Source organism: Nothoprocta perdicaria, unplaced genomic scaffold, assembly GCF_003342845.1.
Source record: "Nothoprocta perdicaria isolate Ctin4 unplaced genomic scaffold, notPer1 scaffold_87, whole genome shotgun sequence".
NCBI lineage: Eukaryota > Metazoa > Chordata > Aves > Tinamiformes > Tinamidae > Nothoprocta > Nothoprocta perdicaria.
Genome location: NW_020456165.1, coordinates 816,454 through 842,525, shown reverse-complemented (window position 1 = coordinate 842,525; position 26,072 = coordinate 816,454). Strand labels below are relative to the sequence as shown.

General features: G+C 40.6%; 1 protein-coding gene across 2 annotated transcripts in view; it reads right to left on the bottom strand.

The window, feature by feature from the left end:
- Window positions 1-1,869: 1,869 nt before the first annotated feature.
- The window catches only part of STAC (SH3 and cysteine rich domain), a 59,985-nt gene continuing 35,782 nt past the window's right edge, over window positions 1,870-26,072 (bottom strand). For both annotated transcript variants that reach the window (XM_026052319.1, XM_026052321.1), the window contains 9 exons: window positions 23,690-23,790; window positions 21,420-21,501; window positions 20,053-20,168; window positions 15,802-15,883; window positions 11,799-11,863; window positions 10,707-10,795; window positions 8,873-8,924; window positions 8,612-8,749; window positions 1,870-2,068 (listed from right to left, as the gene is read on the bottom strand). In XM_026052319.1, the coding sequence (XP_025908104.1) occupies window positions 1,970-2,068; window positions 8,612-8,749; window positions 8,873-8,924; window positions 10,707-10,795; window positions 11,799-11,863; window positions 15,802-15,883; window positions 20,053-20,168; window positions 21,420-21,501; window positions 23,690-23,790 (824 nt within the window). In that variant the 3' untranslated portion in view covers window positions 1,870-1,969. The remainder of the gene's footprint in view (window positions 2,069-8,611; window positions 8,750-8,872; window positions 8,925-10,706; window positions 10,796-11,798; window positions 11,864-15,801; window positions 15,884-20,052; window positions 20,169-21,419; window positions 21,502-23,689; window positions 23,791-26,072) is intronic.

The window sequence follows — 26,072 nt, the reverse complement described above, 5'->3', positions numbered from 1 at the left end:
ATGAAGGACCAAGTTTCAGCAGGTGAYACCCCTGCAACTTCCTCCTCTGCTAAATGATACAAAAGAGCTGCAAAACGTATCTGAGAGTTTGCAAATTGATCTGCTATGTCAGCCTCTGACTATGTAGAGAGTTGCACCGACTTTCTTAAGGCTTTGCACATGATCAGCCATTCAAACAGGGCAACCCAACTACAGACCCAGGCTGTACAACAAGGGTTTAAACTGCTCRTGGACATATAGATGTAAAAGTGTAAGCATTTTTTTTAACAATAGTGTCCATGTTGCAAAGGCCTCTACTAACCTGGCAGCATCAGAACTTCTTCTTGTAATACTGGGATTTAGGACAACAATTTGAGGCCAACTCCAGTATGGTAAAGACTGGGATTTGGTCTCAAGCTGGTCAAACAACACATGAATTCAACAGGGAGTTTGGGGATAGGACATAGCCTCCATGTCATAATACATGATAAGCTGTTTATGTGTATTTGGTCCAAATCCACCCAATTAAATACTTGGCAATTAGATTTCTTGTCTTTAAACATCGTAAGGTCCCTGTCCTACAACAGGATTGGTGCTGGTTGGTCTGTCTATGTTCGTTGGGCTCCACAGATCTCCTGGGCTGCTCTCCAGGTACCAAACGGTTCATGTGCCCACAATGTATTTGAAGGTGGAGGCCTTCATGGGGCAGATGATCAACAAGACTGCCCTCCCTGCACCATCTCACCAGGATTGAGAAGACCGATGGGAGGACAAGGGGTTGTACAAGGCAAGAAGAAACTCACATCAGTGTATTTACTGCTGAATCTGCAAAACTTCTGTTTAGCAAATGAAGTAAAAGACTTTGGTGTATCAACACAATGCTAAGATACCCAGTGCCTTTCAGCTGTGAATTCTAGATTTCGATAGTTATGGACTTCACTTCTAGGAATAGCCTGTTCTTTCCTAGTGATATCAGTCTTTGGGGGGTTAGTTAACCATCTGTTTTTTGTTTTTTGTTTTTATTTTTTTTATAAATAGATTCAATATATAAAATCTTTTAAGTGCATTAAAGACAGAAAAAAATAGAAAACATTTCAAGCCTGTGGCTTTCACAAATCATTTCTCCCATTTCCTTTGTCACCAGTTAAAGGAACAGGGAACACAGAGGGACGCATCCAAGCGAGTTTCTGAGTAAGAAGACAGCTATTTCTGAGAGCAGCCATCCTACCCAATGTACATGGAGACCTTTAGCTTGCAAACAGAGGACACAAGGGACATGGACGTTCGCTACTCTTCTGTACGGCGAGGTGGCACAGAGAGASAAAGCTGCCGACTGTCAGGACACCGTGCACACTGCAGGCTGACGTTAACACAGCATCTCCAAACTGCTGCGTTATGAGACTAAACACCAGGATTAAACGCTTCGGCAGCTCGSCCAGGACTGGGGACAAAACTGTAGGACCATAGCTGCACTTTACTACGAGCATTGGACTGTAGTACAAAGACAGCTTGAACAGTATTTCCCTCCCCTACCCAGCTCCCCCTCCCCAAAACACATGTCAAACGAAAAAGCAGTCCAACAGTTTTCTAAGACACGAGAACAGGACGTGAGTTTAGTCCTCCAGAACAGCTGTCTGTCTCCATCAGGGTTGTAATAGTTGTCTTGCACCAGGAATCAGATCCAGATTTTTTCTTTCTTTCTTTCTTTTTTTTTTTTTTTTTCATCCTTACCTTACCATTCATCCTGATGGTTCCAATGACCTGTCTTTCCCCCAGTGCTTTCTGGCAATATTTTCTTTCAATCAATCTGCTTTTCATATTTCTTAGTGTTGCTGTGACAGTCTAAATATCTTTTTCTTCTTGTAGTTGCAGTTTTCGTGCTATTCCCTGAACATCTGCAAGACAGCCCATCTGGGTTGACACAGTGTGAGATGAGGCAGACAGGCATCGCCAACAAAGGGCTCCTACTGCAGCAAGTGAACTGTGGAAATCAGATGTTTTCTAAGACATCTATGGGGACAAACCCTTTCTTCTTCCCACTGTATACTTTGATGAAGCCGTCGTGTTCTTTTTCAGAAGTCACACAGATCTGGAGGCAAAAAAGACAGGACAATAATAAACTTTTTTGCCATAATCAGGTGACACATTATTCCAGGCTACTTAGCAGGTGAGCCAGACTTCCCACTAATTACTCCTGTAAGCACACTAGTCCTTTTTAGGCACTCCCTGCTTTGATAAGAAACTTAGCTCATGCTTTTAGTGACAAACCTTCCCTCCCCAAAGAGCTSCATATGCGTGAGAGGCATCAAAACCAGTAAGAACTTTGTTGTGGATCAAAGATTTTGAAGCTTGATTTATGATTTGGACGTACTGTAACCACCATGGTTTAAGGTGGACGTTGYTGTCTGTGTGTGAGGCAGAAGTGGGTCCCTTGACAGTCAGTGGTCATAAGTAATCATCATGCCAAAGTGAGTCACTTGCAGTATCTGCTCTGAATACCAGCATATTCTCTGCAGTATGTGCAAGGAGCTCAGGTACTCCTCAGATGGACAGTAAGTTGTCTTATTCACTCATTCATACCAACAGATGCTTATGTAGGTCTTGGGTGACAAGTCTGGATACACTGAGTGTGTGTTTGCATAGCACCTACTCCAAATGAAGCCAATTATGGCCGGGCCATATGGTCTTTACACTGTATTTGTACAGTAMTACAGATACAACATTGCAGTAAAGGTTTGCATTTCCTAAAGACTTTTGTGATCTCCAGTGTTTCCTTTCCAAGGCCCATCTTGAGAAATTTCTGGTAATGACTGAGCTCTTGCTTCCTGACTGTCGAGTAGCACAGGTGTTCCAGTCTGGGCACTTGAACACAGAGGCACTCAAAATTAAGAGCTGCTTCCAAACATCTGTGACAAGGAACAATGTATTTCCTCTTAATCAAATAAGATTAAAAATTAAAAGGAAAACTGATGTTCTTTTTGAGACTAACTCGCTGGTTTCTCACGATGCAAGTGCCAGGTCCTTAATGCCCTCTGCTTGAAATAACGCTCAGAAAGGCTCCATCTGATAGGTATTTGCAATGTTTAATTATAATAATTCAGGATGTATGAAATGAACAGAAAAGGCTCTAAAATGCTCCCAACTAAATGCATTTCAGTATGACTATTATGGTTTGTACGATGACACCTAAATGCCACATCTGAACTCTGGGCTGGTTTCTCCTCCTGCTACTACCTACATAAAATTTACATGTGATACYAACAGTGCCAGTGGAGAAAAAATGCCACAGAAAACAAGTAGGGCATAATCATATTTGCCACCACCAATATCTGGAAATGTTCACATGCATCTCTGTACCTGAAAACAAGAGTTTGCAAATGTGCTCATTCATTTTCTTATCTGAACTGCCTACTTATTCTAACTGAATTGGATCCCTGGAGTAGAATGATTGAGCACACAAATAATGCTGGTATACAATTAAAAAACGTAATCTATTCTTGTTTGCACTAAAGCACGTGGAAACGGTCGAAGAGGCATATAATATATGCCACTTTGTCAAGGTATTGTCACAAAAAAAAAGCAAAGCTGTTTGTGGAAYGAATCCTAGCACAACAGCTGCTCCCTCTTGGCCATGTCACCATCAATATGACRTAAAGCACACCTACACAGAAAGGCATTTCTAACTATGGMTAGGGGTTGGTCTGTGGCTCTGAAACCTTCAGTGATGTGAGAACAAGCCTGCAAAGAAGCACCTAACTAAGGATGACCAGCCACAGCAAAATGTCCAGGTATAGGAAAGAACATCTTGGTTGAAAGACCTTCCTACTTGGTTGATCTCTAGTGGGGAAATAAGTCATTCCAAGTTCTATGTAATTGGACTTAGCCTTTCCAAAGGCACGCCTGACCTGCTCTCTTTTCTGTGCTCTCTTCTTGGACTAGAGTCTGCAGGACCTCTGGTTTTCCATATGAGTGGGAAACAAACAACCAAGAAAACAMACACAATAGTTTACAGATGGGTCTCATCAGCAGGGCTTCAATGTTCACTAGCAACACTGCATCTCATGCTTAACCTGAGGCTCTGTGCTCAGTGTGTTGCAAGAGCAGTGTGATTTTTCCCCAAAGCCTCATGTAGTCAGGAGTATGCTTTGTTGGCAAAATAGGAAGTTGAACTTCCTTAACACTGCTTTCGTCCTTCTTTAGGGTGTTGAAATGACAGCAAATTTAGTCTTTTAGAAGTTTTTTCAGTTCTGCTGTTGGTTTGCTATTTGAGCTCTCCTGGTGTCAATAGGAATGCCCTGCTATTGTAATAGCATTTGATCTTCGCTGAGTATGAGGGGTGCATATCCTTTCCACAAGCATTTCTCTCACCTTACATACTCATAAATAAATAGGAATTCTCCCCAATTCTAGCTGAAATGCTCTCGCACTAGTGCACTAACCCTTGCATGTGCTGGCTCCTAGTTGGCAGTTTTTTCCACTCCCTCCCAAGGAAGTGCATGTGTCTGGAGGGAATACAGAACGTAGCCACAGTATGCCACACTTTGCTAATCCTGTGCCAGTTAGAGGTCCCTTGGGGCTGTGGCAGCTGCTGGAGCTTTGTACAGCCTTGGAGAGGCTCCAAGGGCTGCAGTTTCAGAAAGGAGAAAATACGACATGCTCTTTAGCTAGTTTTGTCTTCATCATTTTTTGCAAGTGCTGCTCTGGATCTGTTTGACCCAAGGTTTTTACCCACAAGTTTTAGCTTAGGGGACTGGCTCTTGGTTTTCTTAGGCAGRCATAAATCAAGAGTAACCCTAGAGATGTAAATAGTGGTGTCCAGAGCTTTCGGCTTGTCCTGATGAAGCAGCTGCCAGCGTGGACTAGTCCTGGTGACAGATAGCAAGTGTGATGGCTGTGAAGGTACAAGGGTACTGCAGACACTAACAGYTTGTTCCTGCAGATTGGAAACTGCTTAAAACGGCAGCTATGCAGGTTGGCATTTTGGARGAAGGCTCCTGGCCTGCTGAGGTAAATGACCAGCAACTCCCCAGTGTATTTGGTAGCAACACAAATGGAGGAAGAWTTTTTTTCCTTCAAAAACAAAAGCAAAAAGRACCCTGTCTCAAGAGATTAGTAATGGGATAAACCATATCTAGGCTGTTAATGAGTCATCAAGCGTCACTCAGAAATAATTGAAAATAGCACGTAATATTAGAAAGCCATTTCCAGATTCTTCTGTCTCATTTTGCTAGAAACTCCTTAACAAAGGACCCAACTGTTGGAAACCTGGCTGTTTTCTGACTTATTAACATCTTCTGCTCTTAGGAGTTGGTATCCATCAGGCAGCTCTGCAGCAGATAGGGGAGAGGAACAATTAGGACATGATCCTTTAAGCTGCACTCTCATTAATACTCTCTGCTTCTCAAAGTCTTGTGCTTTGAATTTGAGCTCRAATGGAAAATTCTCTTTGTCCAGGAGTAATTTTGATCTCTCATTATTATTTTTCCCGATGTCTTTTACCCACTTTTCTCTCTCCTGTATCTTTAACCCATCTGATAGCCACAGAGTTTTGGTTTTGAACAAACAGGAATTTGGTTGTGAGGACAATATAGTTTCAAGAGATGTCCTGAAGCCTGCAGACACTGCCAGACCAAGGGATCTGAAAGCTCAGTTTTTCTCTTTATGTGTAAGAATGATGCAGTACAGTCTCACTGCGACCTTCTATATCTAGTTCTTCTATATCTATTTTACCACTGCATCAAAGTCCTTGCCTTGGTGAGCTTTCTGGATAGCAATGATAAGTTCTGCTTTCATGTGCAGTCAATCATAGTGCCTGTGATTATGACAAGTTTTATATCAGCTATTTCATTAGCTTTTGGACTAAGAACACTGGCTTGTTTTACATATGGCCTTGCTTGGTTTACATATGGATTTTAAAGACAATCTGCACTAGACTGGATCAAGAATGGGTTGCTCTTGGGTTCTGGGTCTTCCAAAATTTGTGTGCCAGAGTATGTCTGAATGACCAAGATTGATATCCCTATTCACTGAWTTGGGAAGTAGGAGGGAAGTGTATCTTCTAAGCTCTGGTGCTATGGGACAGCATGGCTTAAAGCTCTGCTTCAGAAGATGTGATCAACACAGTAACAGTGGCTCATTTGCAGTCACTACAAAAGCCAGTTGTGAGACTCCTTCTGTAGCAGAGCTAGCTTACGCTAGTGACATTTAGAAAATACATCCATTGCAAAGTGGATCTGTTGCATGGTCCTTTGTGTACAATTTTGGAAGAAGCAGGGAGCTTCTGATTGCAAGCATTGTAACAAATGTTGTGATTTCAGATCATTTCTATTGCACAAGATCACTTGTGCAACTTAAAATCAGTTGTGTTATTTAAACACAGACTGCGCAGCCCTAAAGAGKTTTATATTAAAGTGACTGTAGACGTCAGCGGGGCTAGCAGGGAAGGGTAAAGTATTTTTTTTTTAAAGAGGCTACTTCCTTTATTTTAAGTAGAGATGAAAGGAGGAATAAAAAACAGCCATTCAAGCAATAGATTACTGTGATTTCTTTTAAAACAAGCACCATAAATAATCCTAAAGGCATTTAATGAGAGATGTTTTTCCAAACCCTGATGATACTTAGATACACCTTTTCAAAATGTTGCCTTCGGGCACTTTGGAGTACCTAGTCAAGCAAAGAAGCATTTGTATAATGTGTGGAAATGAATTCAGGTAGACTGGAGCAGGAGTTACAGGCTGCAGAAAACTTTATATATCCAAGTAATGATACAGTCATAGTTGGAAATTATTCACACAGTATTGTGAGATGGCTTTTAAAAAAGGAGAAATCAGCATAAATTGACTGATTGTGATTTCCTCTAAAGACTCTTGCTTTGCAGACACCAGAGGCTAAGTTTGCCTTCTCTCCCACAGATTCCTGATTAAGCCCTATTGTAAGGAGTTGCCTCCTGAATAGGCTTTGGGAACATAAATCTGTCAGAAACCCTAAACTGCAAAATGTTGATACCTCCCAGGTAGATCACTTTTCCAGGCTCAGTTGGGTTTTGTGGTTCGTGAAGATATTTTCAAGGGATCATTTGTGAAGCCTAGCCTGTGTTTATTGCATAAGATGCATGAGCAAATTGTGTTGTTTTTCCCTTAGTCCAGTGCGGTCTCTGAGTATCAGCTATGCATGAACCCAAAACTCAAAATACTATTCACAGAGCTTGAAACTGCAAAGCAAACTCAGAGAAAGCTTCACTCARTAGGCTTCAAACTTTGAAAATGTCTCTGCTTACCTAAAATGTCTTCTCTTAAAATACTTTTATGACTTTGCCGATCTCCATAGTCAGCCATCATCTAGTTTATATCAGCTTAAGACACAAGCCACCTTTTAAYGAAGGTTCTGAGACACATTCCACTCTTGCTTTATCCAAGTATAAAGCCCATAGAAATCCTCTAACAGCATGATCAGTTTTAATGCATGCAAGTATTAAAAGTCTAGCAAAAACTTTATAGAAAATCACTTTTAAAATCAGACTGAAAACATRCCCCAAAATGGTGGCCACTACTTTCACCTGCAAATCTTCTCAATAAGAGACTTGCTGAAAGTCAACCAGGGTGAATGGACCTTGCAGGTCTATGCTGCATATGGTGCCCTATAATTCACAGTGGGACTTTAGCTTAAAAAAAATACAGCTTGTAAAGAAAGCACGTAAGTGGCATCACAAGCAGTTAATAATTACAGATACTTCCCAATGGGGAAGTGTGGGTTACACAAAATATTTTCAGTGCTGTCCTAACTCTGCTTTTGCTGAAGTGAAAGCAATGAGCTCTGACTGTGTTGGAAGTGAACTGAGGCTGATACGTTTGATAAATCCCTCCCTGAATGATTTTGAAATCTCTAGATTTCCATACTCCCTATAGGTTAGTAGCAAGGAACAGGACCTAAAAGAATCTATCTCTCATCATCTACTGCTGCCAGCCTGGAAGMGGGTTGGAAAGGAAGAAGATGAAGGAATAGAGTTTTCCAAGGACTGAAAGCACAGAGCCAGGAGGAGGGAACTTGTCAYGCCTCATCTCCCCAAAAGTGCAACTTGAATTCTCCATAACAGCTTTTCTGTGGGCTATTTCACTTATTCTGCCTYCACTTTTCATCTGCCGCAGGTTATGCACATTGCTGGAACTTTCTCTTCAGGCTGACCTGCAAAGCTTATAGTGGTGCTTAGATATTTAGGTAAGGCAAGATCTAGGAAGACAGCTACTCTCTTTTATTAGATTATCTCTAATAGAGGGAAGCAAAACAGACTATTTTTGTCACAGAAGGTCTATCTTTAAAACTGTATGTCCTTCAAGCTGTCCCTCTGAAGTCAAGAGAATGCATAATATGTAAATTTAATCATCTTTAAGAAGGTCTGTGAGACTAAAATTTAGGTTGTGTGAGGCAGGGAGTATGTACTTGCACAAGGCCRCCTCTGCTCCTAACTGCTTGCTAGACACTGTTGCCATACAATTAATAAACCTTGAAGAAATAAAATCACAGAGAACAGGGCATCCGTGCTCATCTTGCTTGCTGACCAGGACATTCTCCTGGATGTTCAAATCCTGAAGGGGGTACAAGAGGGATCTGGCTTGGGGATGGCAAGCTCACTTACTTGGTTTTCTTTCAGAGTTATCTGTCCTTGCTCCTTGCATCCAATGAATGTCCTAATACATCTGTAAATCTTTTCATCATGTTGCACTCTTTGAACAAAGTTAGCTGGAAAAAATCCAGTTCTGTCTTCAATTTTCCCCTATGGAGAAAATGTATGGGCAGAGGAATGATATTAAGATTAGTAGCTTTAAAAACCATTCAGTACAAAAAGAACATTCCTTTTCCTTTGAAAATAAACAGATATAAAATAAGGAGCTCATACCTTCCACCAATCTTCATTGGAGTCTTCCAGAAGAGTGATCATATCCCCTGGTCTGTAATTAATTGAAGAAAAATGGACTAAGATGTCTCTTAATTGTTATGCTACATCACCATCCACATTTGCATCCTAATAGGAAGGCAATCCTCCCTTGGTCATTTTATCTGAGCATTAATTACAGGTAGGCTCAATGAGGCAACAAGGACTTCAATCAAACACAGCAATGCAGAAGGAGACTCTCTGCATATTGACTGAAAATAAGCCAAGTTTTGCTCTCAGCTCTCAGCTCTCAGCTCTCAGCTATACAGACATAAAAGTCCTAGTGTTTGATTGAAAACTTTCTCCCTTTGGCATTAATCAGGTATTGATACTAAGGCCTCTGCTAGTATTCACCAAGTCTTTACCTTTTCCTTTATTGTGGTGCATTGTTTTAATACTTCAAATTAAAATTCAAACTGGGAATAAAATATGTGATGCTGAACTGATAAATAATATGTGTGAATTTGCTGTTATCTCCTATGTAAGGCATTGTGCCAACATGTGGCTCACTCAAAGCATGSAGTTTGTGTAGATGTGCCCACAGTGTGACCCAATAAATTTCCATTTCAGTTAGTCACCTGTTCATCACTACTCACTAATACTCCACATTTTATTCCCACTTCATCAAAATCTCTGTCTTGCTTTATGATCTTCATTAGTAAGCTCGCTAGTTACTTTCATTTAGGACTAAATTGTTACAGTAAGACAACATCTCCCGTGTTGGAAGTCTTAGTTCCCATTTAATATGAAACTGTTTAAAATGCAGTTCCTACTGCTACAAGCAATATTCTGTTACTTGAAGACATTTCGTACTGTTAGGACACACCACTTTATCATCTGCATTTTCAAGCTATGATTGCAGAAGGAAGGCAGCAGGAAAACAGTTTTATTTAACTGACAAAGGCAATTAGCCACCAGGGATGTAATTTTTGCTCATGAATGTCCTTTTCATTTGAATGGGACATATTTACCTTTATAATGCATGGTGCAGGGTTGTAATTGCTAAGTATCAGCATCCAGCTGACTAGCTCCAAAGTAGAGGCAGGAGAATAATTAGGCTGAGAATGCTAAAATCTAAACATGCTGGGCTGGTTTTGTACAGGTAGCTGAGCAGTTATGTGGCCTCCTTCCCCCCATTGGTAGCGTTTCATCAAGATTATTATGTAATCAATAAATCTGTGTTGTAGAAAATAGGTGACAGTCCATTTCCAAACAGATTTAGCTAAGAAAGTTCTACTTGATTCAACATATTTTTGTGACATCTTTCTGACTTTATTAAAATTAATGTTGGATCTCTTTTTATTCCATTTTCCTTGCATACAATGTGGTACTCTGTAGATAGTTGTGTTGACAGCACAAGAGCTCCTAAACACATCTGGAGGGCATGATGGACTACAAAGTCTGACTTTGTGTGCCTTGGTAGAGCACACACAGAAGATATGAGCTTGCCCAGGATGCTGCTGGAGTTGGTGGCAGTGCTGACCTCTTTGCTTCAGTTGCCCAGCAGTTGTCATTGCTGCTGAAGAGTGGAGAAACCAGCACTTGGTCTTTTCTCTGAAACTGTGGGATATGAACCTGACTCTTCAACCTCGTGATGGGTTTTGAAACATTTTATCATTCGTGTTCCTGACAAAAAATTTGTCACGTGCTTTATACCTATGTGTCTATGAGTTCTTTGCATCTATCAGTAATGATTTATTAAAAAAAAAAAAAAATCTAGAAAAAGGTCCGAAAGAAAAGAACATCTGCCACAAGACATTCATATACAACTCAGCTAATAAAAATGTTGGCATTTTACCTCATCTCCAAGTCTTCATTTTCTTGTGGTACAAATTTGTACAAGGCAACATAGGTGTTCATTTGTAACGTGTTTTTATAAAATGGTCCCTTTAAGAGAAAAGATAAAAAGAAAATGTAAATATCTGTCCTGAACGGGATTAAGAATRAAAGATAGTATATGGCAACATATCYGGAGTTTACTGAAATGTGGGAAACTCAGGAAATTGGTTCATTTTGTTACAGGCATGAGGACCAAGGTCCAATCTCCAAGAAATGAGCTGGAACTTCATTGCTTTCACATGCTGGAAGATTGCAGCCCATATATACTATGAGTCACTAAGACAGTAAATGTCTTCATTTAGAAATAAGACTCTTTGAACCCCAAGATTGAACTTCAGTCTTTCRTAGACGTAAAGAAATCTGCACAACCCTGGTCTTTTAGCTGAGATTTTAAAAATGAATCTGCCTTTTGCACTGTGCATGGTACGAGCGCTATTATATAGACATATATAATGTCTAAGATATTATATAATGTCTAAGAGACATTATTATAGGTAAGATATAGCTATACAGCTGTGTCTGTTCCAAAGAACAGAGAGGGAAAATGCACTTTCCTAAACTCAAGGCTGTTTGTACTTTTGCAAAGGTTATTCTCTCTCCTTCCCTTTTCTCTAAGATTCACTCACATGGAGACTATTGGATATCTGCAACTGGAAAAGTATTAAACAAATCTCAGATGATTTTCCAAATTATATCAGATCTATAGTGTTTCTGTTACTGCAGCTCTGTTGCAATGACTTGGCTTTCCTGCAGGATCTTTTGTGTTCACAGTGTCAATTTGCAGTAAACAGGTGAAGAACATGTAAGTCACTACAATGGGTCTGGATCAATGGTGCAGAGAGATATTGGATTCTGTATACTGTTATCAGCGCTTGTCAATGGCCTGGTAATGGTATGAGAACGTGGTAGTCATGTATTGATCCTTCCCCAGAAGTGTTTCCCAGGAGTCCTGCAGCAATTTCACAGCTCAAGGACTGTGGTTATATACAAAAACAAGCCTTTTATTTGCCTCCCCACTCCCATCTTATTCTTACTACAATTTTGCCCATACCAGGGAAGGTATACTTTTTGGTTCTTCTCCAAAGTGTTCTGTGCCATTTTCGGAGTATGTAAACACTGAAATAAAGCAGACACATGACATTTTAGGAGTAGTTTCACCTCAGCAGGGTGACCTTCATTTTGTTAATCCCGGCCCATACTTTCTTTCCATCCCTTGTACTCTCCTCTGAAATTCTATTATACTTAAAACTAAATCTCACTCAACTTGGCACATGGCACTAGACAATCCCTGGCCTGAAGGATAAAATGTACCATTTTGTTCAGATAAAAATTCAYAAATGTAACGAATGCACAGCACTGGGAATATAAACCAGGTGCCCCCATTGCATTGCTATTGAAGGTCTAGCAGTATTTTTCCATATTAAGTACTGTTTAGGATCTGCAGAATTTCTGTTTAAAAGCAACTGAAAAACTTGGTAAACATACATGAGCAACATGGACAGAAATTTGTCATCCAAACCCTTGATCCCCCCTTTGACCATCTGTCTCTAATATTTTGGTAGCCTACTTTGCCCTCTTCGGTAACCACCATTTTGGATCATCCCAGATGATCTATCTCCACCTCCAGCTCTGCTTTTGTAAGGAGATATCTGAAGTGTGTCTCACTAAGGACACCTTTTCAACATTTAGTGCTTTTAAATGGGGACATGTGGGGTTGTATCTGTGAAAATTTTCTACTAAGTTACTTAATCAGAAATTTTGCTCACTATTCAGGGAATAAGAGAACAGCCACAGGGGAGCAGGTTACCAGCATCCAGCATCTGTTTTCTAACCAGTTACACTCTCCTAATTGCTTCATGAACTGATGCTTGTCCTCAGTTCCCCCTGTCTCCAACCCCGAGAAACCCATGGTGGCTTTGACTGAGCTCCTGTTTTACTTTCCAAGAATTGCTTGGTGTTTCCTGCTTCTAGGTAAAGTCTGAGGAGAGTTTTAATAGCTGCAGTGTCTCAGCAGCTAGAACTATCATTGTCTTCTCTCATTATTTACTTCTGCAGTTGTTTTGGACAGAAGCCGGGGATTGTGCTCTCTAGTAACAAGTCAGAAGTCTCCAAAGCACCAGTAAGAAGCAGAATGATTGTTTTCATTTTGGGTTGCTTCATATATTCAGGGGTAAAAAAGAGGGTCAGGGAATCCCCAAGCTACTGAATTTCCCTCCTCCTCTCTTTCATTTCCACTTGCTTGACAGTCTTTTATGAACATGTTTTACTGTGTTTATTCTATATCGTAAATGACAGCCAGGGAAATAGTCTTTGAAGTTTTCCTCGTTAGATAGTAAGGCTCTTTGATAGAAGAGAGATTTGTACTTAGATGCTGAAAAATGCATTCCTCTTGAAGTAAAAGAGATTTTGCCAAATTAAGGCAGCCAGAGCACCCCCAATGTAGAAAAGGGTGCAGTTAGAAGTAACACACGTTCATGAGCACATACAAGCACAAAGGTTCCAATGGAATGTAAGACAATTTTGTAGTCATAAAGTTCAAAGAGCTCTGAATACAGAGGTGCATAATCCAATATTTGCTGAATGAAACCAGAAAATACCCTCAGCGGAGTCTAGGTGATTTGCTTGTGGCTGACCTGGGGCCTCACTCTCTGGTCCTGCAAATGTCAGTGAGTGTTTTCCAGGGTGTCTATGTGTCTCATCTCTGCACAAAGGGATGTAAAATGCTGCCAGCCCAATCTGTCAGTGCTCAGCTTCAGCTTGAAACACCATGCATGACTTCTGGGCCTTCTTAGAAAGGCTAACCAAAAAGTCCTGGGGCATGATGTGCTTGGTAAACACAAGCATCTTGGAGTGTAGAAAGTTATTCACTCAAGTGGAAGGAAACATTTAACTAGAGCAGAATTAGAACATTTTGGAATAATTTCTACCTCGTGACAGATATACAAACCTGTGTGGAGAGCACAGCTTGCTAAGGTAGGCTTTTTTGACTCAGGGTGACAAATGCTCAAGTCTCTGTTGAAAACAGACTCATGTGTCACATATAGCACATTTTGGCCTGTAGGACATCTGTTGCTGAAAGCAATTTGCAGCAATGAAGAAGCATAACTGGTTTAGAGGAGGCCAAGAGGCTGGAAATTAGGTAGGCACGCATTTTAGAGTAGTAGACTAAGCAACTTTGCTTACACTATGTGTACTAYTGCCAGAATGAGAGCACCTTCCCTTGAAATTACTGTTACTTATCTAAAGATGTGATTACATATGTGCTGACTCCTTCCATCCTTCTGCAGGTTATATCTTTTTGAAGTTTACCTTAAAAGAAACAGATTCAAGTGCGCATTTCCTAAAATCTTGTTTGGAGGAGTCAGTTTTGTTATGGAAAAAAATCTGATTCATCAAAGTGTTTGTGCGGTACTGCCTGCCAAAGAGGTGGCAGAAAACTGAAGAAAAGAGARTGATGAATCACTCTGTAACAACATTTTGAATTTGTTAAATTTTTAATTTCTGTTTAGCTCCTGGTCTCTAGATATTACTAGGAGAGGCATGAATCTGAAGGCCATAGAGCTATGTAGTTCATTGCTCCACAAAACAGAAATCCGTCTATTTTCATATTTGTTTGCCCTAGTAGCTGCAGGAAAAATGATGGAAATTATGACAGCCTGAAAAGGGTTTTACCATTTCCATGGCTTGTGCAAACAGTATGGGCAGTTTATTAAAAATCTACCAAGGGGAAATTTTTGGAGCGACTGATGCATAATTTATACCCTGAGCCTCTGAAGGATGGATTGTAAAAAAGCCAGTGCTGATCAAAGGAATTGCTAATGTACCGCAGAAGTTATTTGGAGGTTTGACACACGCTGGGTTTTTAAACTAATCTCTTTGAGTAAGTTTCTTGAATGTCTTTCAGTGCATTCAGTGAATGCAGATCTCAGAGGGAAGAAAAGTTTCTTTGGGGTTCAGAAAAGAAATCATTGAATGACAATGAGAAAAAGTTATCTGAAAACTCCAACATGTCCAAATTAACCTTAGGTGGGCAGAATTGTACAATGTGAAGCAGACTGAAATCTCCTCCTTTTAACCAGGTCAGGTCAACTCACACTTCCAAAATGGAAAAACTAAATATTCAGGAAAAGGCAGATGGGATACACAGATGGGATATCCACAAGATGGAAAGGAGAAAATGACTGAACATGGTGAAAAGAATGATAGCGACAGGATGAAAGGGAAGCCAAAAGAAGGAGGTGTCATAAAAGAGGAATAGACAACTGCAACCTACATTGCAGGTGAGATCCTGCAAATCAGTCTCTATGTGCTGTTCAAGAAGGCACTGAGGCAGGTTGGGCCCGAAGGTTTGGTGAATGCCCCAGGTTTTGTGTTTACTGCTTCTCTCACCATGACTGAATTTGAGACCAGGATCATCAATACCATCCCTCATTGGTTAAGATTTGATCATTTAGCTCTGGTCTTCAAATTCCATCATACCAAGGCCATAAAAAGCATTACTGCAAAGTAGCCAAAGGAAGGAATTGGGCTATTAATACTACTATGGCACATATTATAGCTGTACTGAGAGGCTACAATTATGATTCATTGTGCTGGATATTTTGCAGCCAAATGGTTATTATATGAATCAGTCCCTGTCCCAAAGAAATTATGGCATATAGACACAGGTAGACAAATCAGACATAAAGGAAGAGACAAGAAGTATTATTTTAATTCTATTTCACCAATGTGAAATTGAAGCATGATAAGTGATTAGTTTGAAGTCATGTTTCTGAAGCAGCAAAGCTAGAAACCAGACCTGAAACTTTGCTCTGTGTCAGGCCTGGACACAACAAATTAAGAAAACACAGGCATAGTGGCTTGTATCTCATCTGAGTGGCAAACAGCGTTTCCTCGGTTCTTACACCAACCGATAGCCCTAATCTTCCACAATAAAAGTCCTGGTAAAACATCGTCAGGCCAGAAAGAAAAAAAAAATCTCTAACACAGATGTACTCGTGCCTGGCATGAGACTAAAACATCTGAAGGTGCTAGCCTGGCCTGGAAGCACTCACCACTGTTGCTCCGTTTCCTGTTGATGTCAAGGGTGCCTCCAGAGCTATCAGCTTCTTCAGGAACTTCTGCCAGGTCAGAAGTCTGTAGGGAGAGAGTGAGAAAATAACATGGAATAAGCCAGAAAGTGATTAAATGAAGTAAAACTGCACAATTTAGGTGTTTTCAGAGCAGAGCAGTGAGAGCTGAGAAAGCCCTCCAGACCAAGTTCTCAGGCCAGATTGCAAAAGATTTCTGCAGAGTGAAGTGAAGAATTAAGGAAAAGGAGAATTACACTAATCAATGTGGTCATATGTACAAAACACAGGGACTTGGGAAATGTATAGATGCTGCAGATGCGCTAGATAGCTGTCTAATGAATTCACTAAACATTAGTTGACACCATGGATTATTAATTTAACTCTGGATAAATTATTTAGTAAAATATCTTTAATATAAATGTGATTTTAATTCCTTTAACATGTTGTGAAAAAACAAGGAGCTAGAGTGTGAAGGAGTTGGTGAAGTCAGTCTTGAAATATCTGCCCTCAATTTCTTTTTGAAGAGTCATCTGTCTGGTATACTTAAGACAAATGAAACTCAAAGAATTTTGCTATGATTACTATTATTTCTTATGTGTACCATATTAACGCCAATCATGATTAGGGGCCCATTGTTTTAGAAGCCTAGGAAAACATGAGATGACATAATCCCAAATCTCAAATGTATACTCTGCATATAGCCCCAGATTCCTCTGTTGGGTAGTTGGCTTCTCCATGTACAGCCCAACAGGAACCAGAAGCTACTCCAAACAAGTCTGTCCAAACCTGACCCTAATGAGCTTCAGTTTCTGAACACTTCATCTGTGATTTTTGGGGGGTGAAACATCTTTTAGAACCATTAAAAAAATCATTAAGAGTTAGATGGTCTTCGCTCTGAAAATCTCTAAATCCTTTTATATGTCTACTTAYCTCTTGCTAATAAGTCTTTAAGACACAGAGAAGTAATTAATCATTCCATGACACCCTAGAATTATATTGCACACACAGCCCTACTCGGTGCTTTGCAGTTCTTTGCTTGCAAAACAAAGCTAAATTCTTTTGGAAGAGMAGATGAGTCAGGAATATTCGCCATCTTTGTTCAGGGATCACAACATCTGGATGGCTTCAGAGTTTTCTATACTCTTTTCCTCCTTTTACTGACAAAAATAATAAAGTTTTTTTTTTTTCTTTTAGAAAGTGCTTTGAAAATTAGATATCTTTCTTGACTATGGGGGCACTTATTTCCCCCATGTAGAATTCCTAGAATACTGTTGGACTTGGAGTTTGGCAGTAGATTTATGTCATAGAAATCTTGTGATTATTTTTTKCCCCTTGCCATTATCACAAAGCTCTATTTTATTGCTTGGTTATGTCTTGTTTTCAGATTAAACCTTCTGGACGAGGTCACGGTTGTTTTGCAGCTTGCAAAAATGGGTCAGTCCTCTATGAGAAGGCCCTGCAATAGAAATGCCTACAGCAGACAGGGCAAAGCAGACCTTGGGATTTATAGCTGGTGGGTGGGAAAAGAAAAGACCCTCTCTTTTGAAATAGTAGGTCACAGCTATTTTTCAGTTATTTGCTGTGGCATGATCCTCAGTTTCCATAAACTAGCTTCATAGTTGCTGATTAGCTTCGTACTTTGTTTTGTACTATGCGTGTAGAAGTGCAATGACTCTCTCTTCAGCATGGGTCTGATTCAAAACCACCTGAAGTAACCTCAGTTACCTTTAATAACTTTYCCATTAGGGGCTGTGTGACAAATAGTCTGACAGAAATGAGAGACTTACAAAATTATGAGCTGATCCATCAAACACTAACAAAAACTGTTATCACATTTACATCACCTCAAGTGACTCTCTGTATAAATGTGGGTTGCAGTAGCAGATTTCAAGGGAAGCARTAGCTAGTATATCTGGAGCATATGGCTGCTTTCTGTCATAGGAGATGTAGCATCCAGGCTGAAAAATCATAGTGCGTGCATCCACACTGATCATGCATGTTAAAATTACCTCTGCTGGTTCAGACCAAGATGCTATCTCTGTATGGGGCACACACATGAGCTACAGTCCTGGAAGCTGCAAGGTTGGCGGCATGGAGCATAGCTCTGGCACCAATTACTTTTGCTTTTAATTAGCCTGGCACCACCCAGCTGAAACTGCCACCCTGCTCCCATCCACAATTTCATTCTAGGTCTTTGACAGCTTGGGCACTGCCTGAGAGGTGCAAGAGGATCCCAGATGTCACTGAGTGTCTGATGTCCTGATTTGGTCCCAACGGCAGACCCAGAATGACTCTTTATCTGTTGAGGCTGGGACATGGGCTAGTCAAAGAGACACAGTGCTGATTTGTGTCAGCTCTCTGCACTGTGCTCCTGTGTCACACATCATGGTTGTGCAGCTTCATGTCCCCATCATTTGGATCAGGGTTGTGTCTTCTGGTTTTTATCCTTGTCTCAATACTTCTGGCAGAAGTTGTAGTTTCACACATCGGTTTACTCAGTCCTCTAATGCTTTCTACTTTCCAAACACTGTCAAGTGTCGCACTCTGTCTCTCAGTTTGTGTACCCTGGAGAAATTCCCATAATGAGACAGCATTCCTTATTCCACACCCACACCTCTCCCAGTTATGATCAGCTCTCTAGGGCAAGCTGACATAGTGTTCATGATTTCTATGCTTGAATAGTCATTCATAATTCAACATAATGCTTTATTGATTTAGAAAGCAATAATTACGTTTGTAGAACTTCTGTTTCAAAGTAAATTAAATAATTGAAAGAACAGACTGCAATCATTATGTGACAGGTGCTAGAGTCACTTTGGGTTTTAGAAAGAGAATGAAAATTACCAAGTTCCTTTTAAGGCAAAAAACAAGGCTGGTAAAGGACATATCCTGTAATAACTTCCACGCAGATTTCACTAGGTCCTTGTTTGGATTTCTATATCTTCGTTTCAATCTGAGGATCAGATCTGTTTAGAGACCTCCTGTGTCATCTGCGCTTATCTATTTTAGACAACATACATTTTAAGCCAGTGAAATTTTGTAGTGAACATAGGTAGATTTTAGCCTAAGCTTACATTAAAAATATGAGCATTCACCTGGAAACAAAGCTGCATAGCATCTTTGTGCCTGGGATGAATTTCATTCTGGTATGAGTAGTGGAGCAGGAACTGCCACTCAGATAGACTGTCAGATAACCCGGGTCTGATTTTCAGAAGTGACAATCAGCCTTTGTCTCCAGTGGATTCTGTTCTGGTTTTACTTGTTTGAAGGATGTGTTGGAACAACAGCGTGGTGCAAGCATGGGCTTAGGTGCCAGGTTATGTGAGAGAGGGTATGAAATGTGCTTTCAATCCTGTGACTGAGCTGCTAACAGCACAGACCCAAGCAGTGAAATACTGCCTTCCTTCTTGCACAAATAATAAAGCAGAGCTGTTGGACTAGGTACGGAGATAGCATAAACAGGTTTAAAGGTTACTGTCTCTTCCCTTATGCTCCTCCTTCATCTCCTGCCATGATGCTGAAGAGAGTGACTTCCATGATAGAAGACAGTGAATGTCAGTGATGGATGGGAAGGTGAGGATGCATCAAGCTGAGCACATCCACCTCCGTGTTGTGGGTTTGAGGTGAGGAACCCCCATTTGCAGCATGTTCCTCACTAGTCTATGCTGGTCAGGAATGGAGGTATGAGTCCACTGCCCTGTTGTGGTAGCAACAGCTTTGTTTGGGCTGGGCTCATACAGTGAAAATTGTACTTGTAGATCCAGACTGTGAGGACAACAAGTCATCCTTAATGCTATCACGTAGGGTTAAATCTCCATCGTTAACAGTGRAATGTGTCTACCTTGGCTGCAAGGCTTTTTGTTTGGGACAAAAGGTGTGAGTGTGACTTTAGAAATACATATTTACAGCTAAGTACCTGTGTTCTGCTTTTACACAGGTATTTAATATTAAGAATAACATTTAATTTTCAAATCTAATAAAAGAACATTATTCAATGACTTACTCTTAATTTTTCTGTTTTTTTTTTTTTTTCTCAAGAGATACTTAAAACCTGAGCTTACAAAAATAAAGTGTTTTTTGGTCCCATACTGGGAGCTGGGAATAAGATATTTCTTTTTGTTTAAGATCTTGAAGTATGAGTTTCATGACCTTTGATATTAACTTCAGTGAATGGATATATGTATAAAAAAAAAAAAAAAGACGGAAGAATATCCGTCTCTAAGGGCTACTTACAGAATTCCTGTTGGGAGAATCAGACCCACTTCCAGAGCTGCTCTTCTTGGTTTTCTGAGCCAAGGAAGTCCCAAAGCGGAGAGTTTCATAGACAGGGTCAACCTTATTGCCACAGGCTGCAACAAAAGGAGCAAAATCAATCCATCAATACATGGAAAACATTCAACATGCCCTTCTAGGTTCCTGCTCCACTTGAAGAAACATGCCTTTAGCAACACTCTGTGGATGTACATTGAGAAACACAAGTTAAGAGGTTATCCCGAGGAAAAAAAGTACTTTGCAAACTTCAAGGAAATGGCTTTTGCTAGTAACTTTTTGCTGCCATTCTGCTCTCATRAAAGTCATGCTTCCTTCATATGAGCTCTCCAGATCTCTACCTTTACCTCATCTCTCCCCATGTGCATCCTCCCTCCCTAAACACTGCTGATGGTGCCTACACTGATGTTAATTTGCATTTACTGCCTTTTCCTATGATTTACCTTTGGGATCACTCTCCAGCTGGATGGTTGTAAGGAAACACCTGCACCGTGCCTGGGCTTCACTGTGCTGTGGGTGGACCATCACCTTTATGTCCTCTACCATCTCAGTGCTATTTACTCAGCTAACTCTGGCTAAACAGAATGTCCTGGATCACCCTTAGAGAGGCATCAGTATTGCTATTATGTGGGTTCTGGAAGTAGGTGAGAAAACACCTGTTTTGGGTACCTTCTCATATGCACTGTATTAGGGGACTTCAGGTTCCTCTGGGGTACAAGAATACATAGAAAATTAGAATACAATAAATTTGTAGTGCTTTACAAAAAGAGGGCAAATATATTTTGAATACTGAGCAGAGCAAAACACACTTCATTTTCAGCCAGAGCCTGCTCAAAACAGTTTTGAATTCTTATGTTGAAAAGGACAAAAGTTTTTCAGAAACAGAATCTTAGATGAATCCCATATAATTGATTCTTTTTCTTTTTCAGCATCAGAAAATAACTGAATAAATGTTTGCAGACTTGTCATTTTAAACTGACTAGTTTTGGCTTTCATTTTTTGCCTTACCAGGTTGCCAGGTGAGATTGCTCTCAAGGAAGAATGTTTCCCCAAAAGAATTCAACATTTTCTTTTCAAAATTTTTCTTTTCAGGAATTTGGTAAAGCTCTCAAAAAATCTGAGAAAAATCTGCTCCGTTAAGTGCTTGAACAAAAGTATAGAAATGCTCAATAAGGAAATGAGAAAGGAAAGTTGGAAGTGTGAGTGATACAGGATAGGACACTAGCAAAGTCCCCCTGTGGACGCCAGACCAATGCCGTAGTGGGGAGCTTGTCGCTGTGGTTGCAAAGCCCTGCCAAAGGGAGACGGGTGGAAAAGCAAGCCAGACCTACCAATGGGCATCACTTCTTTGATGCAGCCGAACTGTTCGTGAATGAGGAGTGGAGAGCTGTAGTACCGTCGAAATCCCTTCGGCTGGAGGGAGAGAAAGTGGAAACACGTGAAGTATCTGTTTTTTTATTTTATTTTTTTTCCCTATTGGAAAAAATAAATAATTTCCTATACTTCTATGGAAGGAGAAAGGGGGTCATTTTCAGGTCCTCTGCAACACAAATGTATTGCTTACGAGTCGCAGCAGAAGTGCTGAATCACTCGAGTTTCTAGCTAGTGTCACGTAACGCAAGAGTCCCGCGTTATGCGTAATGCAAGAATATGTGAAGCGTGGATGTRTACTGGTTTGCGTTTCTGGAGCATGCACCTATCCTTTACCCTAAATGCCAGTTCCCATGTTCCCACTTTGGAATGTGTGGGATGCATGTGTGAAACCCAAAAAATGTGGAGTCTTTTTATAGATTTCTCTGAAGTCTGCTCCTGACTGGCTGCAGCTTCCACTGCTTTTTGGACTTGCAAGGTCAAAAGACCCTCCAAATTATCAGGTCATATCCCCTAAGTGCTCATTTATAGAGCAATGCACTGGAACAACTTAAGCTATATGAAAAATAGCATAATATGACCAATCAAGATGCCTTATATCGCTCTAAAAGCGATATAAGGCATCTTGATTGGTCATATTATGCTTAAAAGATTAAATATTTTCTGTTACTTCTTGATTTATTACCTCAGCTAGAAAATACCTCTGTCAAATGCTAAGCACCCAAAATGATGCTGCTAACACATAAATCTTCAGAAATGCCCTTTAAGCTATTAGGAATTCATGAATGCTCCCTTGGCTTTCTAAGAGTCACCTACTGCACAGGCTGTGAGAACCACCAGCCACTGGGAACTCCTCATGCAGATGCACTTATTAGTAATATCCTATGTATAGTAAACACCATAAAATTATATGGAAGAAAATATATTGTGAGTGAGCGGCAGAACAAATTGAGAAGAAATGAAAGGTTTGATAAATTTCTTTTTTGGAGGAATAAATCCTAGATCCCTCCAGCCGCAGTTTGTCCCTAACCAAACTAAATTCAGACACGACACAAGGTTATAAAACTCCCTTGACATTGCTGCACTTCTTCCAGCTGTAAATTTGGCCTCTTCTTCTCTGCTTTTGTAAATCGGTGACCACAAGAGCTGAGGCTGGAATCCAGCATCGTGTGAAGCAATTCATGTAATTTACTATTTGGCTTGTCCCAGACCTGCAGTGAAGTAATTCAGCTCTTTATAGATTGATTTCCCACAGCAGAATGTCTCACTCTAGGACTACGATGAAGGTTTAAATGCATCAAGTATTGCCTCAGGTGCATAACAAGCAATAGTATTTACCAAATATACCTGGAGAGAAAAGCTCTTTCCAAAGAAAATATGGATTTCCTAGCCCTTTTGAGGTGTATGCCTGCTTTTTTTCATCATTGAACAAAATATGACTATTTCTTTTTAACTCAGATTTGTCTCTGGTCCCTTCACTTGGCATGTACTTGTGACCAAACTGAGAACATCTGAAAAGCGAATAYATGCAAATACTTTTCGTGTTTCATATGGTCATTTCCCCAGATTTTTCTCCAGGGGAAACTAAAGAACCATATTTCTATAAAAATAGTCAGCAATCCGGGTTAGACCAGTCTCAGATGCAGTCTTCTGCCTTTGCCAATACAATAATTTGATGCTTAGAAAGTGACCCGGCTACTAAGGGGTTGTCTGTACATACCAGGGGCAGGTTTCTCCTGACCTCTCTTACTGGCAGACCAGTTCTCTGTGTCATTGTGGAAGAGCCTTTTTTTTTTTCTCTTTAGGCTGAATTACACTTTTAAAGATTTTACAGTGGAAAAAAAAATTGTAAAATATAATTTGAAAGACTTTTCATTTGTTAAACTTTGCTGAAATAGGTGGACTAATTCATAGTGGCTTCTGTAGACATTTGCACTACTTATAACAAGCATGGTTTAAATCACAGGAATTAATCGTGATATTTAGCTAAAGTTAGATTATGCAACCATATATTTACACCCATAAAGCAGAACAGATGCAGTATGCTGATCAGGTTCCCAAGTAGCAGAAATCGCCCTAATTTATAAGAAGCCGCCACCTGGCATTACTTTTCCCAGCAAAGGGACGTGACCGGGGCCAGTTTGGATAATGCACCAGCTAAATATGGGCCAGAAGGTCACAGCGAGAGAGCGGGTGGCTCGGCGTGGGCCGCCCCGAGCCGCTCACTTACCAGCTTGCCCATGCAGCGCTGCTGCCCAATGCTGTCAGCGCACTTGTGGTGGATGCTCATCTTGCAAGCCTTGCAGCGCAGCCCGTGCTTCGCGGTCGTCCCTGCAAAACGCACGGGAGATGCTTTGATTAAGTGAAATCAATAGTTTCCATGCATTTAGCCAATGACTGGAAAGAACCCACGGGGAGGTCAGCTACAGAAGTGTAAATATTGACAGAGGCTTTTATCTTGCCTGCTATGTTTTATAGGTGTACACATAGATATACATTTTCTTYTCTATTTTAGGCACTTTTCCCCTGGGCTCTTTTCCCAGGCTAGAGCTGCCTTTGGATATATGTTGGATTTTTCCCTACTGAGGTACTGTCCTCCCRATGCTGCCTCTGCTTCCTGAAGGCTATAGCAGTATCTAGGCTAAGGTCCCCTTTTTCTCCCACCCCCTCAGGACTGTAAAAATGGACTGAGTAACCAACGTGCCAGTTCATTATCATCTACTGGAAGAATGAGTAAGAAACGAGGTTTGGAGAAAAAAAATCTCTTGACATTTTAAAATGGCCCTTGTTAGTCAGACATGATAGAAATATTAGTCAGAAGAACCTTGTGTCTGCATGTGTTCATGCAGCTGTGGRTTATTTGGGTAGTCACTGCCTTGTGCACCCTGTGGGTTTAACTCAGTGGAATGCTGCTTTTGAAAGAGGCACTTGAAGGAAGGGAGGACTGAGTTGTTACAAATTATGAGCATTGACAGTGCTGTTTTTGTGGGAGGAGGATCCTGAAGTGGCAGCTTCTGTGGCGGGCAGGATCCTGAGGTGGTCTTCAGGAGCTGGGGCACAGGCATTTCCCTTCTGTTCCCACCATTGTCAGGTGAGAAATCTGTGTCTTCCACTGCAACTGATGAGGTGGGCTAGGCCAGACATAAGTCAGGGGAAAGTTTAATTCAATACAAGTAGTCAGTGCCTGACAAACATGCCACACTCTGTTGTTTGATGGCTGGCTGCAGAAGCTGGAGGGGCAGCTAATCCAGACACATCACGTTTCCTGCACTGAAGAACCTCCTTTTGGAGCTCTGCTTTTACCATCTCCCTACTCAGTGGGATGATGGACCCTGTAGTGTGCCTTTCTCCCAGTAAAYGGCAGATTTACTCGGAAAATATAACCCCATTTATTTATTTTGTGCATTTGCACTTGGCTTAGCGTGTTGTGAACATGAGGGTTGGTTTTGGTTATATACCAGTCCTTTTCAGTAACACATGCTCAAGCCAATTTCGACTTCTGTGGCTAGTGCTTATATTGCCRAGCAGTAAACGCTCACTCATCTTTCCTGGTGGTCTGTGACCAATACTGAAAGCAATCAGAAAATAGGAAGCTGTCCACATTATTCTATAGTGGAGAATGAGAGAGGAAAATGGCATAATATTGTGCCTACACAATGCATTTAATATCACTGTTTTGCTGGGTCTGATCCTCCTCTAAATCCCACCAGTCTGTGTTGGCATAAATCTTATCGGCTTTATCGAGTTATTCCTAAGATTTGGCAGGAATGAAAGGACAATCAGTCCAACAGTCCTTTTTGCTGGCTATTCCAGCCATTTTAATGTCATTACAAGACAGATATAGGTATTTACATGTGGTAAACATATGATCACAGAAGATACTCATTGGCTGATGTAACTGCACATCCAAATRAGGTGCAAAATGAATAGAAAGTGTCAATGCTACTTTCAAAAATCAAAACCCAACTCTTTCAGAATAGACGTTCATGATCATGTAAAAGGGAGCTACAGTTAACCTAAGAGAATAATWTACAGAAAAACAGTATTTTATATTTCTATTGCTGACTACCATTAGTTACCTATGGGCAAAGAAATAGTAGCTTCTAAGAGGGGAAAGGTAATGCAGTCAGGCACGTGAGTCTACAAGAAATCTTTGTAAATTAAAATGAAATTGTCTTTAATTACCAAAGCTTTCAATCTCTAATATGTGGCCATTTATAACTTCTTGCTTTGTTGTGTGACTGGGCAGCCTAGGTATAACTTGCTTGTATCACCCTGCCTCTCTTTGTGGAATAACCAAAAGACTTTAAAGTGAAGAGTTTATTCTGTCTTTACGCTTACCTACCATACCTCAAACTCTGACAACGGCATTTCTGCAGAACACGTCTTATTTTTCTCCAGGGTAAGTCTTTAAGTTTTTGATCTCCAGCACATTAAATCAAACCTGCTCAGGAAATCATGGCTAAGCATTTCAAAACGGTGTGCCAGAGGTTAGACAACGACATGTTAGTAATTTGTCTGCCCAAAATGTTCCTGAAATTCAAAGATGAGGCACAGCCACAGCTCACGCTGTGATAAAGAACAGAACCACATTTCACACAGGAAAAAACGAG